Source organism: Centruroides vittatus, unplaced genomic scaffold (assembly GCF_030686945.1).
Source record: "Centruroides vittatus isolate TY-2023 unplaced genomic scaffold, ASM3068694v2 contig_352, whole genome shotgun sequence".
NCBI classification, from domain to species: Eukaryota; Metazoa; Arthropoda; class Arachnida; order Scorpiones; family Buthidae; genus Centruroides; species Centruroides vittatus.
This window is the reverse complement of record NW_027122175.1, coordinates 470372-495936: the sequence shown is the minus strand read 5'-3', so window position 1 is coordinate 495936 and position 25565 is coordinate 470372. Positions and strand designations below refer to the sequence as shown.

General features: G+C 34.9%; 1 protein-coding gene across 1 annotated transcript in view; it reads left to right on the top strand.

Moving 5' to 3' along the window:
- LOC136974690 (Friend leukemia integration 1 transcription factor-like) overlaps window positions 1-8165 on the top strand; it is a 48651-nt gene extending 40486 nt beyond the window's left edge. The window contains exons 8-9 of the mRNA XM_067269632.1: window positions 7437-7484; window positions 7618-8165. Of these exons, the coding sequence (XP_067125733.1) occupies window positions 7437-7484; window positions 7618-8165 (596 nt within the window). The remainder of the gene's footprint in view (window positions 1-7436; window positions 7485-7617) is intronic.
- The last annotated feature ends 17400 nt before the right edge of the window (window positions 8166-25565 follow it).

The following is a 25565-nucleotide window of genomic DNA, read 5'->3' as shown; positions in this document are numbered from 1 at the left end:
ATCGCTGTATGTCATAGCAGAAAGCTGTATCACTTTACGTAGAAGCTTGAATATACATCGGATCTTACTACTATAACCGAAAAAAACAACATTTAAAAGGTTATTTTCGTTAGTTTACGTTTAAAATTAAGAAAATATTTATTAAGGCAACTTAATTTATTAATTTTTATGAAGGCCTAAGATGACGAAGTGACTTTTCCACGTTAGATGATGTGCCAACATCTTGTATCATCTTCTACTTCTTTTAAATTCAAGAATGTGATAAAAAAAATTAAGTTAAATTCGAATTAAAATACGTAATTTATCAAAATATAATTAAATTTTGAACAAAATTATTAAATTATTTTAATATTTTAAGCTGTAAAATTACTTGAATACGGAATCATTTATAATAGAAGCTGTAGATCAGAGCATCTTTACATCCAATTAATGTTTTAATTTTTGGGATTTAAATAATAATTTAAATTTATTTTACTTAATAAATAGTTTATAAAAGCATAAATATGTTTATTTTTTATGAAAAATAAGAGATTTTTTAAAAATATTTATAGAATTACAAGCTATATCGTTGGATTTTCGAAGTCTAACTATATTCTAGTAAGCTCTAACTTAGTATAAACTGTTTTGATAGAGAATTAAGCATGTAAATAGATAAAATTTATTATAAATTAATTTAAAAAATTCTGTAAAACCTCTCTATTTTATATTAAAAATACTCAAAAGTTGAAAATATGTCAGAGAGGAGAAGAGATTTTTCAACATCTTTATGCATACAGTGATGCTTATTTGAATGAAATTATATTTTTAATTATTTACTTTAACAATTTTTCTTGCTATAAAATTATATATTAAACCGTATTTTCTAGATAAATAGATAAATTCAAATATTTTTGAGTATTATTTTCTATATTTAAGATGTTGACGTGCATCTACTTACAGACGTGCTCTTGGTTATCTTTTCGAACAGTTAAAGATAGAATTAACATCAACGTATTTTCTATAGAAAAATATGAGAAATCCACTCGAAAATTTCAATTTTTATTAAAAAATAAACAAAATTTTCTATATTTTCTATTCATTTTATGATTTTTAAAGTAATATTTATTAAGTTTATTATTACATTCGTAATTTATCCTAATTTAAAACTCGAAAGATGCGAATTTTCTATGGAATTTTCGTATTTAAACATGAAATTTCGGACTTTTCAAAGAGATTTCGAGCTTTAAAATTTATCAAAGATGCATTCCACTCTCTGGATAACTTGTAAAATTTGGATTCGATTCCGGCAATCTATCAACATTTTTATTGATCGAACAGACTAACAGACGTACTATGATGCCATTTTATAATACTCCTCGAAAATTTATCGTATTTATGTTGCTTTTGAGCAGAAAATTTAACAAAAAATGTTTAAAAATATGTACAAAACTTTTTATATTTTTTAACCTTCTTTACAATAAGAATTTCGACTATAGAATCACAATTTTTTCGAAATATAAATACATTATTTAAATAGAATAAATAATTAAACAAATTTTAAATCATTTTAACACATATTTTCTCTTTAAAATGCATACAGACATCATCCAGATGTTACAGGAAACTTGTTTAAACTTTACTGAACACCAAGAGCAACTACCTGGATAACCACAAAAATATCTTTTGTAGCCAAATAAATAAATAAAATGAAAATTACCTAATTTAAATATATAAATTTTAGTCATTTTTTTACAATTTCCCTTCAAAACATCCTCCAGATGCTAGGATCGTGTTTAAATTTCACAGAACATCAAGAGCATCCAACTGGATAAATACCCTTAAAAAGTCGTGTTTTATAGCTACATAAACAAGTGAAATTATAGAAAATAATCAAGAAAATGTAATAATTTATATAAAAAATCTAGAACTGGAGGTTTTTTTGGGGGGAGGGGTGGTCATTTGCCAAACCAAACTTTAGTCGTGTAAGTCAAACAGGTTTAAAATGACTCGCCTTCCATTAGGAAGTCATCAACAGATATAAAATGGCCATTCTGCACATGATTGATGTTGCCCTTCGATAAAGTGAGTGGATCACTTTCCAGACTCGCAGGAATAACAAAAAAATGAGACAATGTTTGGCGTCATAAAATTCAAATAGAACGTTTCGCTTGAAAAAGCAACATCTTACATTTTTTCCTCCTCCTCATCCTCCCTTTCTCTCTTCCTTTTCTCTTGTTTTGTTAACAATGAAAACAAGTCGAAAATCGACTCTTAACACGAAAAACTCCAGACCTTTCTCTTCTATCCGCTCATTAACACTAATTAAAGGACACTTAACAATCTGAGTAATTACTAAACTTCATTTTATCCACCTCTTCCGCATCAAAAATCATTGTAAATGAATAGGAATGCTTTAGAAAATTTTTCTCGTTTTCTTTTAACGCAATGTGAACTTCCTTATCATCATCTTTTTTTTCTTTCTTTCTTTATAATAATTTATCTCTATTTCTATGTATTTTTTTCTACTCAAATCTCTTTCTAGATTCGTTGTTCTTGTGTAGAAAACCGTATTCAGTGCTAGAAAGTATCTGATTGCTTCTCGGTCTTTCCTTGAGATTTGTGTGGAAATTTATATATTTTTGTGTTTTCCTTGTAGTTAATTTGCTCTAAGATCATAAATTATGTTTATTTTTATTTAATTTTTCATATATTCGATGGAAATTAACTAAAAATTCATTTAAAAATTACTGTAAATTAACTGTTTCTATAAGATACTTCTACTAATTTTTTTAATGGTTTATCGTTGTTTTCGACTTAGTCCCGGGCATATTTCTGTTAATATGACAAAAAATACATCGTTTAATATTAAAAAATAAACATAATTTACTGAATTTTAGTCTCAAACCCGTTAAAAACATGTTTATCATATTGATTCTATGTTAAAATCGATAGCATTGTATCTACACCTTTATGTCGATTTTTGAAGTAAAATTATAGATCAACTAAAGCAAAAATAATTAAAAATGATTTAAAACATTTAAAATCGTGTAAAATTACTAATTAAACCTTAATAACTTAACGTATTTTAAGCTAATTTCGTTCTCGGTTCCTGTAAAGTCGGCTTTTAAGCTCGCATTTGTATGTAGGAGAAGATACTTTTACAGGGGTTTGGAATTTTTGTCTTGTATAGGTCCATTATTTTGAGTAAGGGAGTGGAAAAGAACGAAAGCCGTTTGCAGTTGGACAAAAGTCATTCTTTGGCCAACAATCTTCTCCTTTTTTCTATCGAGCGAGTCAATAATCATTAAAGAGAACAATGAAGGACATCATTTACCGATCAAGCGACATCAACAGGAAATGGCTGACTCCCTCTTGCGATATTCGGTATCAACCCTCATAACGGCTGATCACGTGACTTTTACTACGTGTTTGACCTTGTCTGCTTTAATTAATATCCAAAAATTTCCACTAAAGTCCTGAATAAACACGGGTTTCATCGTTTCATCATCCCGCATCATTCATCTAAGTGCAGAGAAGTTTCGGTAATTACAGATAAACAAACTCGAATGATCCATTTTTTAAATACATTTTTTCTTATGTTATATTATGTTTAATTTTAATTTAATTTAATACGTTAGAACGTTTATAAACTGAATCTCGTTCAAGTAAACTGGGTTTAAAGTTTTACTAGTTTCCCCCCCCCTTTTCTTTTTTAATGGATTAAACAGCTTATAACTTAAATATTCTTGAAAATAACTCGTAAAATAAATAAAATTATGCATTACAGTCGGTTTTAAGAATTAAAATAGTTTAAAATTCGAAAATTTCTTGTAGAAAAGTAGTAAAATACACTTAAATCTAAGCTTCAAAATTTGAAAATACACATCCTGTAGAGCCCGAGAAAGCATTTAAAGTAACAAAAAAGCCATTAATGAAGCAAAAATGTAATCTTTTTATTATTTTTAAAGCTCCCAGAAGAGCAAAAAAAGGCTCCTAAACGAGCACAGAATCGAAGACGATCTTCTACAATAACTCTTAATAATTCTTCAACTAATAAAAATGAAAGCTTCGACCGTTCGACACGAATTAAATTAATAATTAAATGGAATTATACACCGTTTAATTTCATCTTTTTAATCAATGGTTTGGAGGAAATAGTTAAATAATGTAATTTCTTCTAATGCTCTTAACTTTACAAGAAAACAAACTCGGTAACTAATTCGACACTTTCAAAACAGTAATAAAATCCGCCGGAGTCAGAAAAGAACAGCAAGAGCAAAAGGATAGTAAGAGAAAGAGAATGGAAAGAAGGAGGGGAAGAAAAAAAAAATAAAGTTTTTACGTTAAGAAAAATTTATGAAAGGAGCAGAGACGTCATTTAAATAATGTAAATACTTTTTAAATAATTTTAAGAATGTAATTACGAAATGGAAAGTGGGAAGAAGGATGAGGAGGAGAAGGAGAGGGATGCTGAGAGATGCAAGAGAGAAGAGAGAGAGGAGACGAGATACTCATCCATTGTGCAGAATAGGAGAAGAAAAAAAGTGGTATTAAGTGACAGAAGAAAGTAACCCCTGCAGACAAACGGCCGAACGTAACGATGCAGAAAGCGACGGTCGGAAACGTTAATGTCTTGCTACAGATTCGGAACGGAAGTCCCGGATGTAAGACTTTACTTCGTTCTCTTGTGTTTTGCCGAGCGAAGCATTTGGTAGAGCAGCAGTTGTCTCCTTTCTCTCTCTTTCTCTCTTCCTCTCTCTCTCTCTCGCTCTCTCCTTAGCTTTTTATTGACACGGCCACGCACAATGGAACACTAATTTATAATCCCTCCATTCTTGTTTCTCCTTTTACCAGGTGACACCTTCTTCGGGATTTTAAAGAAAGTTTAATTATTGTTTAAAGCGCTAGCGGCTTCTCCCTTTCCGTCTCTTCTTTTTTTCGTTGCATTTATGATAACGATTTTTACCATCTCGGGTCGTGTATAATTAATGCTTTTTTAGTTTTTTTTGTGGATTTATAAATTAATTTAGATTAATTTGAGTTTATATTATTTTTATTTGAAATCTTTTTATAACATTTCTTGAGATTTTTGTTTCGCGAATCCATTTACAATTTGAGCGATCTTGATTGAATTGTCGCCTTTTTTAGGGTAATTTCGTGCTTTATCTACAAATTCTAGGCATTTTTAGTGCTAATTATTTATAAAATTTACGTCTTTTACAATTTATGCAATTGCTAGAGCCTATAACTTAAGCTTAAACAGACTAATAATTAAGTTCCTTAGTTTAGTTCTTCACCTCGCTAAACTTTTAAGGATTTTTTAGGATTTTTAATGCATTTAAGCGCATCTCCCTACTCACTTCGAGCATACATTTTACATATTTAACAACGTTTCTACTCCATCATTACGATAACCGCAAAAATCCAAAGATAACGAAGAGCAAGATGCTCTCCACTTCTCCATGTTAGAAGCATCGTCCTCCTATACGAATTATTACGTTGTGGACATCCCAAAACGGATAAAGAGAGGAGGAAGAGTCGAAACGTAGCATCCAAGGTTTAATTAGGAGCAGAAAAGTAGAAGAGAAAGAAAAAAAGAAGAAAGATCAGACGTAGGCTGTTTACCTTGTGAAAGGTCAATAGGAGTCCGTCAATCAGGAGTTAGAAGAGATGGCAGGGGCCATTGTGTTTACCCACATTTTTCATTTGCTGCCAAAAAACACCTTTAGTGACGGATGTTGGTACTCGAGCGTCCCTGATTAAACATCGAAGGTGGAAGGAGAAAACTTTCTTCTGCACGTCCTGCTTCGCTTCCTCTTCCTGTGAGCACGGAGCAACGGGTTCCGGATGACAATAGGCAGAAGAGCTGCGGGCAAGACAGTAACAAAATATTGATGCAACCAGGTGATTATTAATATTGCTCCTATGTTGACACGACTTATGACGTCCCTTACTTTCTTTTTTTTCTACTGTTTTTCTAACGACCAAATTACTGTTTGCTCTGTCGATTGTTTAATCAAGCTTCGAATTTAAACATTTTTCTAACTTCAATTATGAAATTCTAAGTTTGTTTTCGTACTTTCGGTTTCTTTTTTTCCCTTTCTTCTTCTTATTCTTCTCTTTCTCTTCCTCGTCCTTTCTCCGTCTCTCGGTAATGCTTCACTTCTTCAAATTAATTTTATGCCTCCACCTTATTCTTTTCTTGAAAGTCTCTTCTTTCAATTGTAGTCTTTGGGTCCCTTTTATCTTTAATTTTTGCTCAGTTTTTGTAGCTTTCCTTTGTTTCTAACGACGTTTCTTTAGTCTTTAGCATCGATTCGTCGGTCACAAAGGGAGGAAAAGATTGGTTCGAATTGTGGATGGTTTCTGCACATTTTTACGCTTTTCTTCGCCTTTCGAGCAAATTTTTACACATTTCGGTTAATTTCCTGCTTTCTTTTTACATTTTTTCGGCTTTTTCTTAAGGATTTTTCTTGTATTTATTTCTCTTTCGGATATTTTTTATAAATTTAAACATTTTTATTAATATTTTGAGGGTTTTATCGTAATAATTATAGAAATTCTTTTTATACTTTTACGCGAAAATTTAATTATTTACATAGTTTATACAATCAAACTTAATGATTTTGCCGTTCATTTTCCTTCGTATTCCCGAAATTTATATAGAGAAATGTCAAGAGATTTCTCTAATTACATTCGGGGAATTTTTCTATTTAAGTTTCAACAAGGATGACTCAATTTAATCTCAGTTATTTAACATTTTCCACCGACTGCTCTCTCCCCTTACACATTAACTATGCATCCCTTCGACCTTTAATTTTGATCTCTTGACCACTCTATCCCTTCCTCCTATTCCGTTTCACTGTTATCTTCCTGTTTAATCTTGATTACCGCTCTCTGTTCCTCCCTTTGTATCAATTCCGATCATTTTCCGACTCGATCTCGCTCCTAGAAACGTCTCCTACGCATCATCGACTCCCACGCCGTCTCTTATCTATAATCTAGATATTTTCCCCGAGATGTTATCTATAATATATATACGATTATCTTAACTCTGAAATATTGTAGACAATTTTCGTCTCGCAGGAACCAACTTTTCACCTAAGATAATTCCAGGTTTCCGAAATGTTTTGATCAATATAACGACACCCGGACGGACTCCGGACTTCAAACCAAATAGAGTTTATCTTAACTTTAATCTAGATAACGAAAAGATTTATTTGTAGATAAGATAAAAAAAGTTCAGACTATTTTTAAAGGTGGTAGATGGACAAACTTGCTGGCGAAAAAGTCGTAAATCAAGGCGATCCGCATCTTTCTCCATCTATCTGCTCCCGGTTATCCTTTTTAAGTTATCGAGATAATAGACAAAAATACGACGTAATTATCTTTAATTAAGGGGGTCTCCCGTGTTAAAATAAAGGAGTGATGCGTAACTAAAAGGTTTTTCTTTCTAGATCCGTATCAGATGTTCGGTCCGACCAGCAGCAGATTGGCCAGCTCAGGTGAGTGGCGTTTATAACATAGACGACTCGACCTCCTCCGTCCGTAGAGATTAAAATCCGGATGCAGAAGGTCCTCCTCCTGCTCCTCCGTCCTTTTTTTTCTTTTCTGAGATTTTCCTACGATTCTTTACAGGCAGCGGCCAGATTCAGTTGTGGCAGTTCCTGTTGGAGCTACTGTCGGACAGCAGTAACGCTAACTGCATCACGTGGGAGGGTACAAACGGAGAATTTAAGCTAACGGATCCGGACGAGGTGGCCCGGAGATGGGGCGAAAGGAAGAGCAAGCCAAACATGAACTATGACAAATTGAGCCGAGCCCTCAGGTATTATTACGACAAGAACATCATGACCAAAGTTCACGGTAAGAGGTACGCCTACAAGTTCGATTTCCAAGGACTGGCACAGGCCACACAACCCGCAACGGCCGATCCCACGGCGTACAAGTACCAGTCCGACCTGTTCATGTCCAGCTACCACCACAGCCCCAAGTTGAACTTTGCAGTAGGGGCCCACGCGGGCATCCCCTCCACCACGGGAAGCATCTTTCCCTCACCCACTTCGTATTGGACAAATCCCAGTGCCAACCTGTACTCCAACATTGCGGCGGCTTCCAGTCACACCATGCCACACCACCCCGGTCACGTGACGTCGCACATCGGTTCTTACCCCCATTACGCATGACCGGAAGCCGTAACTGGACCGTTGTTTTGAAAGAAAGTGCCCTGGACAACACGTTACACACGCAGAACTTCCTCTTCCTCCCCCCGTCCCGCATCTTCGATTCAGTTTTAATTAAAATCGACGTTCGTTCGTGAATATTTATGGTTCGCTAATTGGAGAATGCAGAAGGCTTTCGTTGCAAGATGATTCGCCGTATTTTCTGTTGTTTATGTGCTTTAAGATGCAGTCGTTTGTACAGGAATTTCACCGTAGAAATGATGCGGATGATCACCATCATCCGTCTCGGATGATGCGAATAGGAATCGGCATCTTTCTGAGAGTCTGGAATCGTTGGTAGAAACGTCAGAAATAAAATAATTAGAACTTTCTCTGTAAAGATGCTGCGAATGATCGACATCCTCCACATCTTCCGGAAAGATATTATAGAGACCTGAGACAATCCACGTCTTCTAGAAAACCTTCACGAGAGTCTACAGGACCACCAGAATCGGAATAATGAAAAACTTTCTCTACGGATCCTCTTCTGGATAACTCTACATCCTCCTGAATGACTTCTCGAGATTCCAGAAGGCCCCTGTAGGACTATCAGAGCCAGAATATCCCTCGACGACTGCATCTTCGCCTCCAAAAAACAATGAATAATTTTACATCTGGAACGCGATTATTTGTTTAAAAAAATAGTTGAGAATCTGTCGAAACGCCTCCAAAAAATTCCTTTTTTGTGTTGCGGTCAGAAAAAATAATAATAATAATAATTGCACTTCCAGAATGTACTTTCGTGACATCACATGTACACATACATAGATATAATCTGTAAATAAATATGTCTGTTTGGCATTCTGATTCAATAAACGACGTTGCAAACTGTCTTTGTTCGTAGTTTTCTTGAAAGATGAATCACAACACCCAGCATCTTCCATGTAACTTATCACGTTCTAAGCATTTTCCACGTGATATTAATGATATAAAGATATATTTTTGCATGGGTATGAAGAGTAAAGAGCATGTAGAACGTTTTAGTTACAAGATATGATGGAAATAATATCGATTTTTAGCGTCTGATGACCTTCTCCACCCTTAGTTTTTACCATATTAAACGTATCATTAAGTAGATTTTATAGAATGCTGAGGAGGATAAATTGTTAACAACGATGCTTAGGATTGAGACAAACATCGGGCGCCATTTTAGTGTCGCGAAGCATTGTGGGTCATTTGACAATAAGGCGGTGAAGACGTCCATTACGGCACTTCTTGCGAGGCGGTGCCGGGTTCAGGAGGTGGAGCGAATGGCACCACCTCCATCATCTCGGCTCCTCTCCTCACCTCCTAATTACGTAATTAATAAATATGAGGCCTCGCTTTCGTGCTATAAATGTGGGCCTCTTGACGTGACGTCACTCGACGATTACCGGGCTTTAAGATCTATTACTTTCATCTCGCTGTAGAGTCATACCGGATGTTGATTCTCGAAATGTCGACGATGCTGTCGTCTTTATCCCTTTCTTACGTGGGATTAATTGAGTGGAATGCTCGAATTAGGGGGCCTTTTAAAGCGTCTACGTTAAAGCTCGCGGACTTATTTAAATTTTTAACAGTTCAGACGTTTAATGCATCCCGTCTCCTCGGCATCTTTTCCAGCACACAAAACGCATTGTTTGTGAGCTACAATCGAATTTATTGTAGTTTTTTTAAGGCCCCCTTCCTATCGAAATGTCTTCCTTCTTGTCATTTAGACCCCCGAACGATCAACTTTTTAGATGTTTACACTGAGAAGGAGACAATATGGCGACGCCTCTTTCTGTCCAAGTTGACTTTATAGAGACAAAGCAGACAGCTAGCAGACTTCGGTGACAAATGACGTTGCTGACAGTGACTGAGTAGGATTGCCCTCTCATATTCTTCCAACTTCGCCCCTTCGATCAGGCTCGCTCTTCTTACAGATAAATAAAAATGACCCCCCGGCTACGCAACGCCCTACTTGTTTAGCAAAGTTTACGTAATTGCATCTGCATCTTCTTTATCACTTCCAGCATCCCTTTATCTTAAACTTAACTTCGCATCAATTGGAGAAGAGCGGGAGAGATGCTATCGTCCCTCATCACTCGCCACTATATTAAGCATTACGGAAGGCTTGTTGAGCCTTAATTTATCGTGATTTTTCTCCTATTTAAATCAATTTAATCGCTTTATTAGCCCTGATCGATTATACAACCAAAATTCCTCTCCATTATTACCTTATTACTACAACAGTACAACGTCAAAGAGGAGCGACGGGCCTCTCTCGCTCTTCCTGATAATTTTATTGCTGTAGTGGTGCGGATGTACACACGCAGGGCTAATCATCTGCGCATGCTCACGGCCACTGCATAATTCCATTCGGTCCGTTTGTGTGTGTGTGTGTGTGTGTACTTGTTGATTGAATTAAGGACACGATTGGCACTTCCGATTTTTTAATGACGTGTTCCGACCATTCGGATCGATTTTTGGGCCTCGAAAACACCGTTTTGACCCACTTTTTTGGCCCTTTTCAGCAGTTTATCGTCTCGAAAACGAAATTACAATTGTCACTCGCCATTATTGCTCCTGTGTTCCATCTGCTTCGTCGCTCATTTGGCTTCTATCGTGATGATTTGGAATGCCACATTTAGTCCCCTCTCCTGTTTGTTGTGGAGCTTATTATAATTAAAATCTTTATTCTCAACGTAAAAATAAACGTGTAGATCCTAAATTATGCTGCTAAATTACGTTTTACAAACCTAACCCACCCGAAAAATTCATACGAATTGACTTTACTCATAGCTCGTTTGCCTCTATTCTCGTCTACCTTTGAGTATTCCACTTTATCCCTCTCCTGTGCTGTTTTGCGGCATAACACAAAGAAAAATCTTTGTTAATGATGCAAAAATTAATATATAGAGCCAAACTTTCGTATAAATTTCACATTATCAATCTAACATCATCTGAAATTTCATAAGAATCTTGCATGCATCCTGTACCATTGCTGACTTTCCTCCACAATGCTGATGAATGCCTTATTTAGCCCTCTACTAGACTGTTATGAGGTTTAATATACGAAAAAATCCCCACGAATAACATAAAATTGAATGTCTAGAATCCGTCCGTCATGTAAATTTCACACCATCACGACATAAATTTCCTGTATTGTTGTATTAGTGTTCACCCACTTTAGCTACAGTTTTAGAGGGCCTTCTTTAGACCTCTATTGCGCAGTTGTGGGGCTTAATATAAGCAAAATAATTTTCGGATAAGATAAAGGTGACCTTTTAGAGTCCATCACGCGCATAAATTTCCGATTCGCGAGCTCGACACCCGCTAAAATTCATAAGATTTGATCCGTTTTGCAGGAGAGAGTAGAAAGGATGCATTGTTTCATCGGCGAAAGCAAAGGGAAGAATACGATCGATAGGAGTCTTTCTCGACAGAATGAGTAAAGATGACGTCCCGGGGCGAACAGATCGACAAACGATCGCTAATGCAGCCAATCAATAGCCTTTGATGGGATCGCTGCTAATTGAACGGACATGTTCGGATGTGGAGGAGACCGCACGCAGTACAGGGCAAACATCAGCCCCTCTACCTGTACCTGACACCTCTTCCGTTGCCAGGCAACCATCTATTTGACTGTTGACACCTCGCACCTCCACCATTCGTTCTTGTGGTAATTTAGCCTTCAAGGTTACTTCTCTTTTAAATAATTGGCACCATTAATTATGGCGCTCCCCCTTTGAGGTTTCCACATTTTCGGCATCCTTAATAGGATCAAAATATTTAATAAATTAAATTAAAATATATAAATATATATTTATTTATTTATTTAAAGCCGTTTTATATGGAGATGCCCGAAGAAAAGCGCCAAATTTAATGAAAATAAAGGAAAAGGAAGTAAGATCAAAGGGGTGGTCGGAGACACGAGAGAGTACCATTTTCAATAGGGGTTCTGTCGGGTTCGATAGAAAGTTACAGAGTCAATTGTGACCCAGAGGGCAGGTGGGCAAATGGACTTTTAGCACAGAGCGTGACAACGATGTAGCAAATGGGCACGTGCACAAAAATGCGGCCCATCTGTGCGTGTCAGAGGCCGGATCGATATGGTTTGCAGTTCATGCGAATGGCAAACAACAGCCATGGTTGTTTGTTGACCATCCAAAGAGCGGCCGAGCCTTCTAAGAGAAGGAACCCCATGAGAAAGGCACACACCGACACATGTAAGTGCTGACATTAAGTCCCCTACTATGTAATGACGTAGTCGGCTATTGTAGATACCTTTAATTATTTCGGGCTTAAGAGCCGCTTTTTGACACGTTCAATGCACCCTCTTTGTCCATTTTACAACCTCTCATACATTTTAAAGTTTACTTTTTAAATGTTTTACAGCCTTAGATCTATTCGTAAAATTGTAAAATAAATCGAGCATCCCATGGATCGTCGCTTGGAAAAAAAGGATAAGCGATAAGCGGGATAAATGATGCAGATAAGTCAAGTTAATCACCCAAAATGAGATTTTTAAGTGTTGCAGGCTCAGACTTTACTTTTTTAAGGCCTCGATTCAAGGGCCAAAATTTAGATCTTGACCTTAGAAGACAAGATTTTGGGCATCCTTACCCAGGATTTTCTTCAATAGAAATTTTGGGTGTTTAACTTCGAAGCCACTTCAATTGGGATTTTAGGGTATTTTGCTCAGGATTATCTACAATTTCAGTGCATTTTGCTCAGGATAGAATAAGATTGAGGTACTGTACATCACTTTTATTTAGATCAAGGTCCTTCTCTTTACATTTTAAAGCATCCTTACCCACGATTAAGGTTATAAGGTGTCCTCAATAAAGGCCACCTGTAACTGTAACGTCATAGGGTAACTTTATTCAAGATTACAGCAAGGAAATAATTATAAATTTTTCTATTTTCTTTAAGATAATTATTTGTAGGGGGATTTGACAAATTTAAAGAAAATGGGGAAATTTATAATTATTTAAAAAAAAAGCTAAATTAAAATTTAGGGAAACTTTCATAGCCCGATAATTATATATACTATAAGATAGGAAGCAAGAAAAATCAATCAATTAATTGGAATTGTTTTTAAATATAAGATTTAATCAACAAATTTAGGGAAATTTTGAAATTATAAGAAGATGGAAAACAATAAAACATAATTTACTTAATTAGCGAAATTTAATCATGAGGGTTATTTTAGGGAAAAATAAATTGTTAAAGTGAATCATGCAATAAAATGTAACTTAGTTAATAACACAAGATAAAAGCTAAAATTAGGATAAGATTTGAGGATATTTAGGGAAATTCGGCAAATACAAGGAATATATTAAAGAAATAGAAGGTAAGGGGAATTTTTTCGATTGGTCGAAGCATTCATAACTAGTTTTTTATATATTAAAAGTTCCCGATGGAAAGTGGAAAATTCGCATTTCAATATCGGCTCCACCCGACTGAAGTTTGGCCATCCGCCCTATTGGTTGCCGGGTCACGTGATCGGGTGATTGTCTTATCCTCTATATGTCAGTAAAGTACACAAGAGCATAAGAGAGAAGTCGTTTAAGTGGGCAACTTTCCATTTTTTTTCTCTTTCTTTTCTTTTCTCTCTCTCTGTTCCTCTCTGTCTAAAGCATGGAGTGGCGTACGATCCGGCAATATACTTTGCTATATATAACGTCAGGCGATCAAATATCCCGTTGCCGACCCCCCGTACGCCCCCTAAATCGCTCTTCTACACACAAACGTCTCTCGGGACTCGGTGTTTCGGATTTAATATCCCAGAATCCAGCTACTCTATTGACAAAGTGAGAACATTAGCATGTAATTGTTCCCCTGGGGGTGGGGAAAATGGGGGAATTTCCTAGTAGGGATCGAGCTCTTTGACAAACGGACGCGCCTTATCCACTCGCTAATCAGGTGTACGGTAATTAAGACAGTTATACAGAGAGAGAGAAAGAGAGAGCGAATGAGAGCTGTCCAAATGCCTTAAATTTGACTGGGGTTTCGACGGAAGGGTGGAATGATTGGATTTGTGTGTTCCGGATGACGGAAATGTATTGTTTCCGCGATATAATTGTAAGAAGTAAAGGTTCTTTGCTCCTCCTCCGCTTCTCCTAACACAACAACGATGCTGCCGCAGCTTTTTCTGCCGTCCTAAACACGTAATTAATGCTATAAATCTAATTAAATCCCATAGAATTAACTTATAAAAGCTTAATTAACGCCATCGCCATCTTGAATTTATAAGTAGGGACCGTCTCAGTGATGCTGCATCCTCGTTATCCACGAATGAAGATGAGGATGAAGCATCGTATTATCCATTTTTTTCTAATTTAAAAAAAAAGAAAATATATATATATATATATATTCGATAATTGTATCTTGTTGTAGAGATGTTTGCTTAAGTAAGAGGTATTGGAGCAAGAGAGAGAGTGCATTATTTTCAGGCGTGTATTGGCTTCAGACAATTCAGTTGTGGCTCCGAGCTATGCCCCAGGCTATCTTGTCTGACTGTTGGACAGTTACAGGAAATGGCTTGCTTCCATCTTGTTCCTTTGTCAACAGTCCGAGACACCTGCTGGGAGAGGTCACACCGTGTAAGGTACGCCTCCTCGGTACACAAGCACTTTAGCCTCGAGCAGAGAGGAGCAGCATCTTTTGTGACTTTAAATTCCTTTACAATCGATGCTCTAATATTCTAGCAAACAGAATTTAACTTCTTTTTATGTAAAAAATAATAAATTAAGCCTATTTTTTTTCTATATAAAACTAGAAAAGGTGTCAGGATAATGGAGAGAGAATCGTCTCCATTTTTTCTCCAGAATTCCTTTTTTTTTCTTTATTTAGTATTTTATATCTAATCTTTCCTTCTTTATTACGCTGCATCTCCATCTTCCTAATTATTCTCCACTTTTGTAATTATTTTACGAGATCTTAAACTTATTGATAAAGAATTGCTTCGAGGAAACATGAAGTAAATGATAAGAAGGATCCTTCAAAACTCCTTAACTAATCTTCATTCAATTCATTAATACTCCGCATCTTCTTCTAGTACTTTTAAAATATCAAATTTTCTTAATTTTAAAAATGTCTTATATTAAAAATTTCTTTAAAAATTCTTTTTTTTTTCTTGAAGGAAATTAATTTTTTCAGCAACTTTTTCTCTTGGAATTGATGCGGAAGATGAACTTTTCTCTCCATCTTACTCCATAGGAGGACAATTTTGAAGCTTGAATTTATGCATTTTTACAATTTTTTTTGCATGAAATCGATGCTTTTTACATAGAAGCGAATCTTTTCTTAAAAAATAAATTAAAGCAAACAAAATTTTCTAGAAAAATCGAAAAAAAACTTAAATTCTTTCCCTCAAAGTTGGAAAGTTGTTGAAACGAATCCTCAAGTAAAAGATGCAACAACACCAAGTTAAATTATTCACGGACTTGGATAACTATTCGCCTTTTACACACACTGATCATCTTTAATAAATGGAGGAGATTCTTTGTTAAAATATTCCCGAGGAAGAGCGAGAGCAATAGAGAGATAGAGAGAGAGAGAGAGAAAGTTAAAGTGCATGGATGCTTCCATCTGTATTTAAATGTGAGTCCGCCACCGAGACGACTTCACACCACATTGGTTGACATGGTCCATCGAGCACAAATCAGCTGCAGATTAATGATGGAGCAAAGCATCTGACCCAATATGGCGACTGATATAGAAGAATGGATGATCGATCATGAATGAAGCTCGGATTTCCACTCGTCATCTCTATACACTTCGCTCCTTACATCTATTTTTATATTCCTTTTTTTCCTTAAGTAAATATGCGATATGTTTAATTTTATATATATATAATACTAGAAGGGATGAGATTGATGAAATTAAAATGATCATTACTTAGGTACTGTACTTTATATAAGAGTTAATGATTGTGTTTATTACTTACATAACTCGAAAAATTAGCTAAATATACACTTACATAAAAGATTCTTAGCTAATTTTTGGGGTGATGTACGAGATAAATCTTTCTTCTTTCATGTATTTAAACGACGAAGATGAATTGGCATCATTTAAATGTTAGACGAAATGGAGCGTAGCAGCTTCGCTACACTTAGAATCTCGTCTTTAATTATCAATTTTAACAGTAAAATTTTTATTTTTTAAGTAAAAAAACATAATATAAATAGTTATGAACGTATATTTAAAGCTTTGAAAAAGGCGCAGAATATGTTTTTAAGGCTTTAAAGAGGTGCAGAATATAGGCATCTGCAATTTAAGCTGATGTTGGTCGATGTTTAAACCTGGCTTAAATCGTTTTTTAAGTTATTTTTTGTTCATTTTTGGGAGTGATTTTTAACTATAAACAAGTCTAAAATGTATGTTTTAAATCTGAAAGTAGATTTAAAGCACGAAAATTAAGTTTAGGTTTTGTAAACCGTGTAAGATGGATGCCACTAGTAACAACATGAAGTTAAGAATTGAACGTTGTTTATAATGAAGTTTTTACTCAATTTTTAAATTTCTAACAAAAATAAATACATTTTTAAAGTCTTCAACAGAAATTAACCCCTAGGAAGCTTAGTTTAATGCAAAATTTAACCCGTTCAGAAGGGCGACGACACAGATGCAAAAAACAACTATAAAATCTCGCAAATCACAAAAATTCGGCAAATATCGAAGCAGAAAGTCGTAAAAAAGGTGGTCCGGTTGACATTGGTGTTGCCTACAAGCCACCTAATGAGTCACGTGACTTGGTATTGACATAGGTTAATGTATCGAAAGGTGTTACTTGCACCCCAGGGTCGATGGAGAAACGAGAGTTTCGACTGGAAAAAAAGCTTTTTGTGCATATTTTAGTTAAAGTAGAGGGCTTGTAAGGGGAATGAGGCATTGTTGATACAAGTCCTGATTGTTTATTGACGTGGTAGGTAGTTAGTTGACGGAGGAAGTGATTGATAGGACCTCTATTGATCGTTCTCCACCTGTTACTGATGTCCCGGAAAATGGCTGAATGCGTTAAAATATCGCCGCTAGTGTCGCTAGCGTCGTCGGTCCGGAAATGCTTTACCGCTTCCTGTTTCCGGTCCGGAAAATTCCGGGCATTTGTCTCGCATCTTCCGCCAGGCCACACTTTTCTCTTCACTTTTAAAAATTTCCTGAAAGATTACTTATTCAATAGTGGATAATTGTTTTTGAAGTGAATGGTACAAAAAAGACCCTTTAGCACTTCATCCTTGGAGGATCTGTTCTCGTCCAGGATTGTATGTGCTTCATTGTATAATCGTACAGTAAATTACTCAAAGAGACTAAGCTTAAGACTTATAGACTAATTTTAAACTATAGAAGGAGGACAGTAGAACTATTAATAAAGAACACAGTTAAGCAGAATCCTGTAGAGTTCTATAAGCTTCTAGAACTTCATAGAACTCAAACTCCTGAGTGATTGTCGGTAATCTTCAGCATCTTCTGGCTGCTGAATGGATTTCTCTACTGAATGTGATTCAGTAGAACCCCTTAGAACCACAAGTTTCTACTTACCGAATGTGGATACCTTAGAATCCCAGAAACTTCTAGGATTCTAAAGGACACCATTGAAGATTTGTTTATTGAATCCAGATTTGGCATGAAAGGCTTGATTGAACCCGATTTTTTACAGTATTTTTGAAAACTTTTTATTAATATATAAATTCTGTAGATGATTTTAATTGTTCTAAGTGATTTAAAGTTATAAGTAAGCCTGAAAATATTCTGAATAAACATTCAGATTCTCATAAAGATTCTTAAAGAATGGGCCTTGTAGAATCTGTGTAGACGGGATCTATCATGGTACTTCCTGTATAATCTATCTATTCAAGAATCAAAACCTGTGTAGACGGGATCTATCATGGTACTTCCTGTATAATCTATCTATTCAAGAATCAAAACATTACATAGTTTCTTCCTGTATAATCTATCAAGGTTCTATTAAAGTTCTCTTCTGTAGAATCCATCTATTCCAAGAATCTACCAAGGTCCTATCAAGGTTCTTCCTATAGTAGAATCTGTTCCGAGAATCTATCAAGGCTTCTATTAAGGTTTTCTCTTGTAGAACCCACGTAAGTTTATCGATCAGAAATTAACCGAATTTTTAACCACGAAAAAAAAAAGTAAAAGCTAAAAATATTCTTTAAACCTTAAAAAAAAAATAGAGATTAAAAATCTGTCATTTCGGAAGCTCCCGACAAAAATACGGTTTTTAGGGCACTAGCGGGTCTTCTATTGTAACAGGGTGGCGCATTGTTTCGTGTGTGCTTATAGATTTTTCAGCACGTGTTCTTGTGAAAAATCCATAAGCCGCCGAGCTGTGCTTTTATGTTGTATTAACAGCACCTTTTTGGATGGTTTCTATTCACTCCGTCCCCCGAGGTCCAACCAGTCCAATAATTGACACCACACGCTACCGAAAATGTCTCGGAGCGGCGACACACTTTGCTCTCTAACATTATCTTCCCCCCAAGGTCGATCTGGTCTTTTGTGTGAAGTGTGGACCAACTTCCAAAATGGTAAACAAGTCAGACCTATTCCTTTCTTCGTTTCTCCTTAAGTCATTTAGTTCAAAAATTTCTTTTGAAAAGTCCCGTTTTATGGTACTCGACTTTCGAGTGTTTTTAAAAAATTTAATTTTCCTTAAAATGTATAATTCTCCAACAAAATTTAACTAGGAACCGATATGTTTTAATTTAACGATTTTGAACGATTTCCGATGAGCATCTTGTATGCATATGAATATGGTGCGAAGATTATGAGCAATTTTTTGAATATAAACAAACATTTTATTGACGTTAATGGTGATTTTTATGAAAATAACCGATATGCCAACTATTTAAATATACATATTTACAGTTTTATAACCGTATTGACAACGTAATCAAGTCACACAGTTCGGGTATTCAAACCCCAACTATGAAATTTGACTTGGGATACTTTAAAGGGAACCTTATTTAAATACTAACTTAATAAGTAATTTAGAAGAATATCAAGAAATTTAAATCATTTTAGTGATAAAAGTCGATATAAAAACAATATAAAATCGAATCAAACCGTAGAGCGGTACTATACAAATGGCGATAAGTAATGACGTCATTCTCATCATTTTTCTCTCGCCGAGTGACGTCGGCGATTCAAAAATTCATCAAGTAGCGACATTTTTCCTTGTGTTCTCGATCACGTCACGGAAATTGGAATTCCTTGTGTTCCGGAACGAGAAAATAACCGAGTTGATTGGTTCAAATTTCCTGCCTAATGTTATTACCCAAATAGTTTTTGCATCTCGACTGATAATCACTAGCGCGTTTCTTGGACGGATATATACTTTGTTGACCTTTTCATCTTCTCTCCACTCAAATTATCTTCATTCTATGTTAAGAAGAGAAAAGGAAGGAAGGGGAGGAAACGAATAAGAAAAAGCTGAAAAAATAAAAAAAATATCGAGATGGAGATCGGGACATTACGACAGGAGCTAGAATTGCTTTATTAAAAAACAAAATTTCTTTCGTTCCGTTTTTAATAATGTACGACTTACTTTAAAGATGTATTTAGATAATTTCGAATACATTTTCAAAAAAAAAATCCCCAAAAAATTTAATCGAAATTATAAAAAAAAAGTTAGGTGGCGCTCGATAATAAATTCAGACCCAAAATGGCATCCACATGCTTACATACGCCATCTTGAGTCTAATTTTGTATTGATTATAAAAATTTATTTATTAAAATACCAACATGTTTTTGTAGCTTTTTTAATAAACTCAATTTATTTGTTTTTTTACTCTCAATTTCGTCTTTTTTTACTGAAAAAATGAAAGAAAAATAAAATGTTGGTGTGTCTGAAAAAAGGCATTCTGATCCAACTTGTGATTCGGGCTACATTCAACGTTTATTGCCACAAATTAGTGAAAACTAGGCAAGAAGAGAAATCACCTCCCGGATTACCCTTGGGAAACTGTGTGTTCTCCCTGGTCAATTTTTTCTCATTTCCAGTAACTTGGCTTCTGATGTCCCACAGGAATATACCCAGATTTCCAACGAATACACTGGCAATTAAATAAATGGCTTCGTCTTCTACTAGTTACTCTGATTTAATTCACTTATACATTCACGCGCAGCGCGTGCTTTACTTTTAACCTATTCAATGACGTCATCCGATGTTTATTGGATACCTGTTGAGAGATAAAACAATTTCAACAGTTGCAATTTCAATGCTTTTTCCCCAGAGAGAATTTTTTTATCATTAAAATGTGGTAAATTACGAAAAATTATTTTTAAAAATATTCTTGACTTAAAAGATTCGAAAATTTGGCTTCAGATGTGCTCATTCATTGGAACAAATGAACTTTTTTGATGTTTCAAACAAGTTGAAAAGATGCCAGAAAAGTGTTTTAATAAATATAAATGAATAATTAGTAAATTCCGTTCTAAGAATATTGCTTAATATTTATTTTATACTTTGCAACAATAATTTGCATTTTAAGCCATGGCCTTTTGCGTTAAGCAACAATAATTTGCATTTTTATGAGCAGCCTTATAATAATAATCCTATTCGAATGTGGTCCAATCCAGCAACAAAGAGACATTCTACAAGTTTTTAGCTCGGGACGTTTAATAACGTCTAGCCAAAACGCAATCAGAGCACCCCCCATAATAGGTTTATTAGAGAAATATCTGGGAAGGCAATTCCTCGTCAAACTCACATCTGTCAAGGGACATGAAGTGCTTCAAGGACCCTCAATGTTCAGTCGGCGAGCGATGCCACTTGTATCTACCGAGTTGACTGACCCATCATGTAGGCCTTGATCGTCTCTGACATCACTGAATACCTCTTACGTCATCAGTCTTATTAAGTTCATTTATAATATATATAAATAAAAATTATCATCTAAAATTATGATAGATTAATATTCGATTTAAATTATTTTTTATTAAAAAGAATAAATATTTTATATTAAAACATAAAGTTATGATTAAAAAAAACCTGAATTAACTATATATGAAATGACAAATTATAATTTCAAAAAATTCTATTTAATATTAAAAAGTTTCATTTAATTAACTTTTTATTTAATATAAATATAATTAATTTATATATAAATAAAATAAATATTTAAATTCAAATTTAATTAACGATAAATTTTAAAAGTCGTCTGCTTTCAAGTCTCGCGCCCAATGAAAATATTTCTTTTTAAAAAACAAAAACTTCGAAAATTATATCTGATTTTTATTTTTATAATTAAATTTTATCAGTGTTCAATATTAATTATTTTTTTATCTAGATATATTCAAAAAATAATAATCGTTACGTGATCGCAAATTCAAGAATTCGATTTTGTCACATGATATAGAATGAAACTCTCGCTTATCACGTGACTGTGCATTGTTTAAAAAGTTTATTTACATGGAACTCGTACGCTTTTATTCGATATTATACTACAATAAAATAAGAATTGTGATCTTTAATAACAATTAAAAATAAACGGTTTAATTAATTTCCTTTATGAATTTAGATAAAGCAAGTCTCTTTTATAAACAAGAACGGTAGCAGCAGATATTAATACATTCATAAGTATTCTCTTTCCAATGGCGACTGCATATGTTGACTTTATAAGATGATCGCATTGGTTTCAATCTCTGCCCGAGGCACTAACTGACAGCTCCCATCTGCTTGGTTTTATTATACAGTTTATAAGGCCGACAGTGCTCATAAAACTGATTTCATTGATCGCCAGATTATGCCTATCGCGTTTGATTTTTTCGGTTTCTCCTCTACATCAATATCTCTAAAAAAAATAGTTTCAATACAAGAAATCTTAAAGCATAAAACGCGAGTTTCATTTAAATTTTTAATATCTATCACATGATTACAAAATCATCCAATGAATTTTAAACTTTTCGTGACGTAAGTGTGACGATAAGTTTAAAATTCATTGGATGACTGAACTATCACGTGATTAGCAATCAATGAAATTTAATAATTATAAATTTTTTAAATTTTAAAACATTTAATTTTTTTCCAATTTAAATTATCCAGTAATAAACGTCGTTATATTAATATAAAATTATTTTTATTTATTTAATTTCATTTCATTTTAAATAAATCTCTATGACGTGTTTATACTTAAAAATAATTTTCTTCATTATTTAAAACGCTTTATAAGTTTTATTAAATTATAAAATATTTTACTGCTTTCCCCCGCTTGAAATTAAACGTTTAAAGTTTAACAAATTGTTTAAATACAAACAGACGAAAATATTGTTAATAATGTATTGTCACGTGATCTGCAGCAGTAATCGAGATGGCCGCAGTGAGTCGCCCCAATCAGCGAGTCATTTGTTCATCCGCAGACGGCGGGACCACTCGTGCTTCCGCTGAGTCAGGGTTTCCGGAGGGCGAAACTTCTATCCCCTAACCCCCGACTCCATCAGGAGATGTTGTTAGCACCCTGGACGATATGTGGATTGGATTACATTGCTTTCATTTCACCTCTACTCATTTCAATGACTTAATCCTAAGCGACAAAATTTTTGCGGTCGACATCAATAAAGAGTTTTGTATACAGCTCGACCGCGAAAATCATCTAAATTCTGTACACACCGCCGCTGAAAATTATCCTGTTTTCTTACTTAAAAAGGCAGTTAAACACATTATACTTATGCAATAAAAACTTCCCTCACGCAGATTTTAGTGCGTAAAATTTGATTTTTTTTTAAGCACGCAACAAGAGTTTCGTGTACGACTTGGCTACTGAAATTATCTAAATTCAGTATACTCTATCTTTAAAATTACCTCATTTTCATGCCTAAATATATGAATTACGTAATGAAATTTAATCTGTAAAATTCGATTTCAGGAAGCGCGACTTAGGTTTATTTTCGCGTTAGAACTGCGCGAAAATTCCTTCTTCGGCGTTTTAATATTAAACTTTCTAGATTAAATTACATATAAGGGCAATTTTTATTATATTATTATACACTCAAACACTTTTTATAATATTAAAACAAGATAATTTCAAGTGGTGACGACTAATGTATCGAATCTATATAATTTTCGCAGTAATGTCGTCCATTTTTCTCTAAAAACTGTGGATGAGCAGAATTAAATGATAAAAATTGCCGTTATGTAACACCTTATCCGAAAATTTTCAGTTTTAATTGTTAAAATAAGAATATTTTATTTAATATATGATTAAATTAAACAAAAAAAAAAAACTATCAAAATGATGCTTTAAATCCAAAAGATTTTCCTTAAATGAAATTATTATGCAAAATAAATCAGAATTTTATATTTAACAAACTTGTATTTTGATATTAAACTTGGAATGTCGCCCGTTTTAAAGATATTAGTAGAAGCTGCAGGGGTAGACAGGCCTCTAGTGCGCTTCACACAAACATACGCTTGTCTAGTGTCTAGAAGCCATGCCGGTTTCTACGCCTTATATACTATACGATAGGAACTTTATATAAACTTCTATAACAGGGATAACTCCACGCTCGCCTAGGGCCTCGCACAACTTATATTACTTTATACAATAGGTTCTAATTACTCTAACACAGTGCGTTAACATGGAGACAGTGCGCTACCCTATCCGATTGATTTCATTAACTTGTGCTTTCAGTTAAACTCTGAGCAGCCAATAAAAAGCCTAAAATTTAATAACTAATAAAAAGAAGTAAGTAAATTTATAAATATAACTAAACAACAGACATACTTACAGACTCATAAATATAAATCTGCTTGAGTTCGTGCTGTAGATAATTTTTAAAAGTTAAAACTATTAATTTCTTGAGCTTTGTCAGAATTGAAATATCCACACTCGACTACAACTTAGGGCCTATATAAAATGAGGCTGTTGTGGTAAAGTAAGCAGAAATTAATGAGCTTGAGGCCATAAGTCTCATTTGGGAGTTTCATAATTACAGTAATTTAACTTTGCCTGCACACGCAAAACAGAAGTTAGGCCTTAAAAAAATGGTATCTTTTGCAATAGGGAGCGTACGAAAATTCAACTAAGCGGCATTAATGCCTGTCAGAACTTACTCTAAAAGAATACAAGAACTTTAGGGAGGCATTAAATTAGAATTCTGTGCCAAAAAATGTAAAGGTAATGGGTAGAAAACGTAAAGAAAATGCCGGCAAAACGGAAACGCAAATAGGGATTTTGCTTTTTTTTTCCTGGAACCAGAACTCGAGCGGTTTTTAAGGACGACAATTCCGATAAATTAATTTTAGCGGTTCAAGAAACCGTAAATTAAAACCGCGGTTGTTTCCGTGTAAGAACAATGGGAGAATATTGAGAACGAGCGAGAGAGACTCTCCAGAGCCGGACGACTTAATGAAGGTCTCCAACGACAACTAGTTAGCAGGTGAAGTGCGACAATGGCGTACCCACATCCTCGTTACTTTAATGGACGCCATCGGGTGAAATTTAATAGGTGGCAGCACTGAAATGGTCAGGAAGTAGGCTTACGCATGCAGAAAGTCAAACCCGGCTCCCTAATGGAGGCACATCCGGTGACACACTGTCGCCGGAAGTAGCTGGAGCCTCGATTTCGTGTCGATCTTGACGAGCCAACTTCGAGGAGAAAAGGCGAGCGACGTTAATATTGTCGACTAAGACTGCAGGCAGTTGTAGGATAATTAGCAACCGCGTGCCGAAACTACTCCCCCCGTTCGTTTTTGTGTCTAGCCCCCTTACGCTACTTAGATCGCGCGAAAGACGTATTTTACCTGGAGAAGACGAGCGACCACCATAATTGGCGACGCGCCTTCGTGCGCGTTACGTCATCACAATGCGACTAAAAAAATATCGAAGCCTTAAAAATGGTGCGATTTTTTAATAAATGTTTAGTATTGTTTAATCGCGATGAAAACTAAGTTTATTTTATGATTCTGCGCGTATTTTAAGCGCTAGTCAGCGTATTGTTGTCGAATCTTGAAAAAAACGGAACTAAGTCGTATGCAAATGAGGAGTTCTCTTCATGTACCCATTACTTTCTGAGTTATACGAATGGAAATCCGAAAGAAACTTTAGTTATGGAGGAGGTGACATTCGATGGACGCTCGGAATTTCCTTAGAATGGCTGACAAACGTAACCCGTGCTGTAACTAGTGACTCACAAATTCGGAGTGACAGCCCAGGTCGAAGTGGCGAGTCCCATGCGACTACAAACCACTTACGGCGATTGATGGAAAGAGATTGAAAACCGCCACTGGAATTTCAGATTAGAACTCGGCTGACATCGTTTGCGTGCTTTCATCCATTTAAATTGAAACAATGCGCTTGGTCTCGTACATATTTCGAAAAATAATTCAACTGGTTGATCGATGCCAGTCGTCACGTTTTATTAACCCGGCCAGCGCCATCT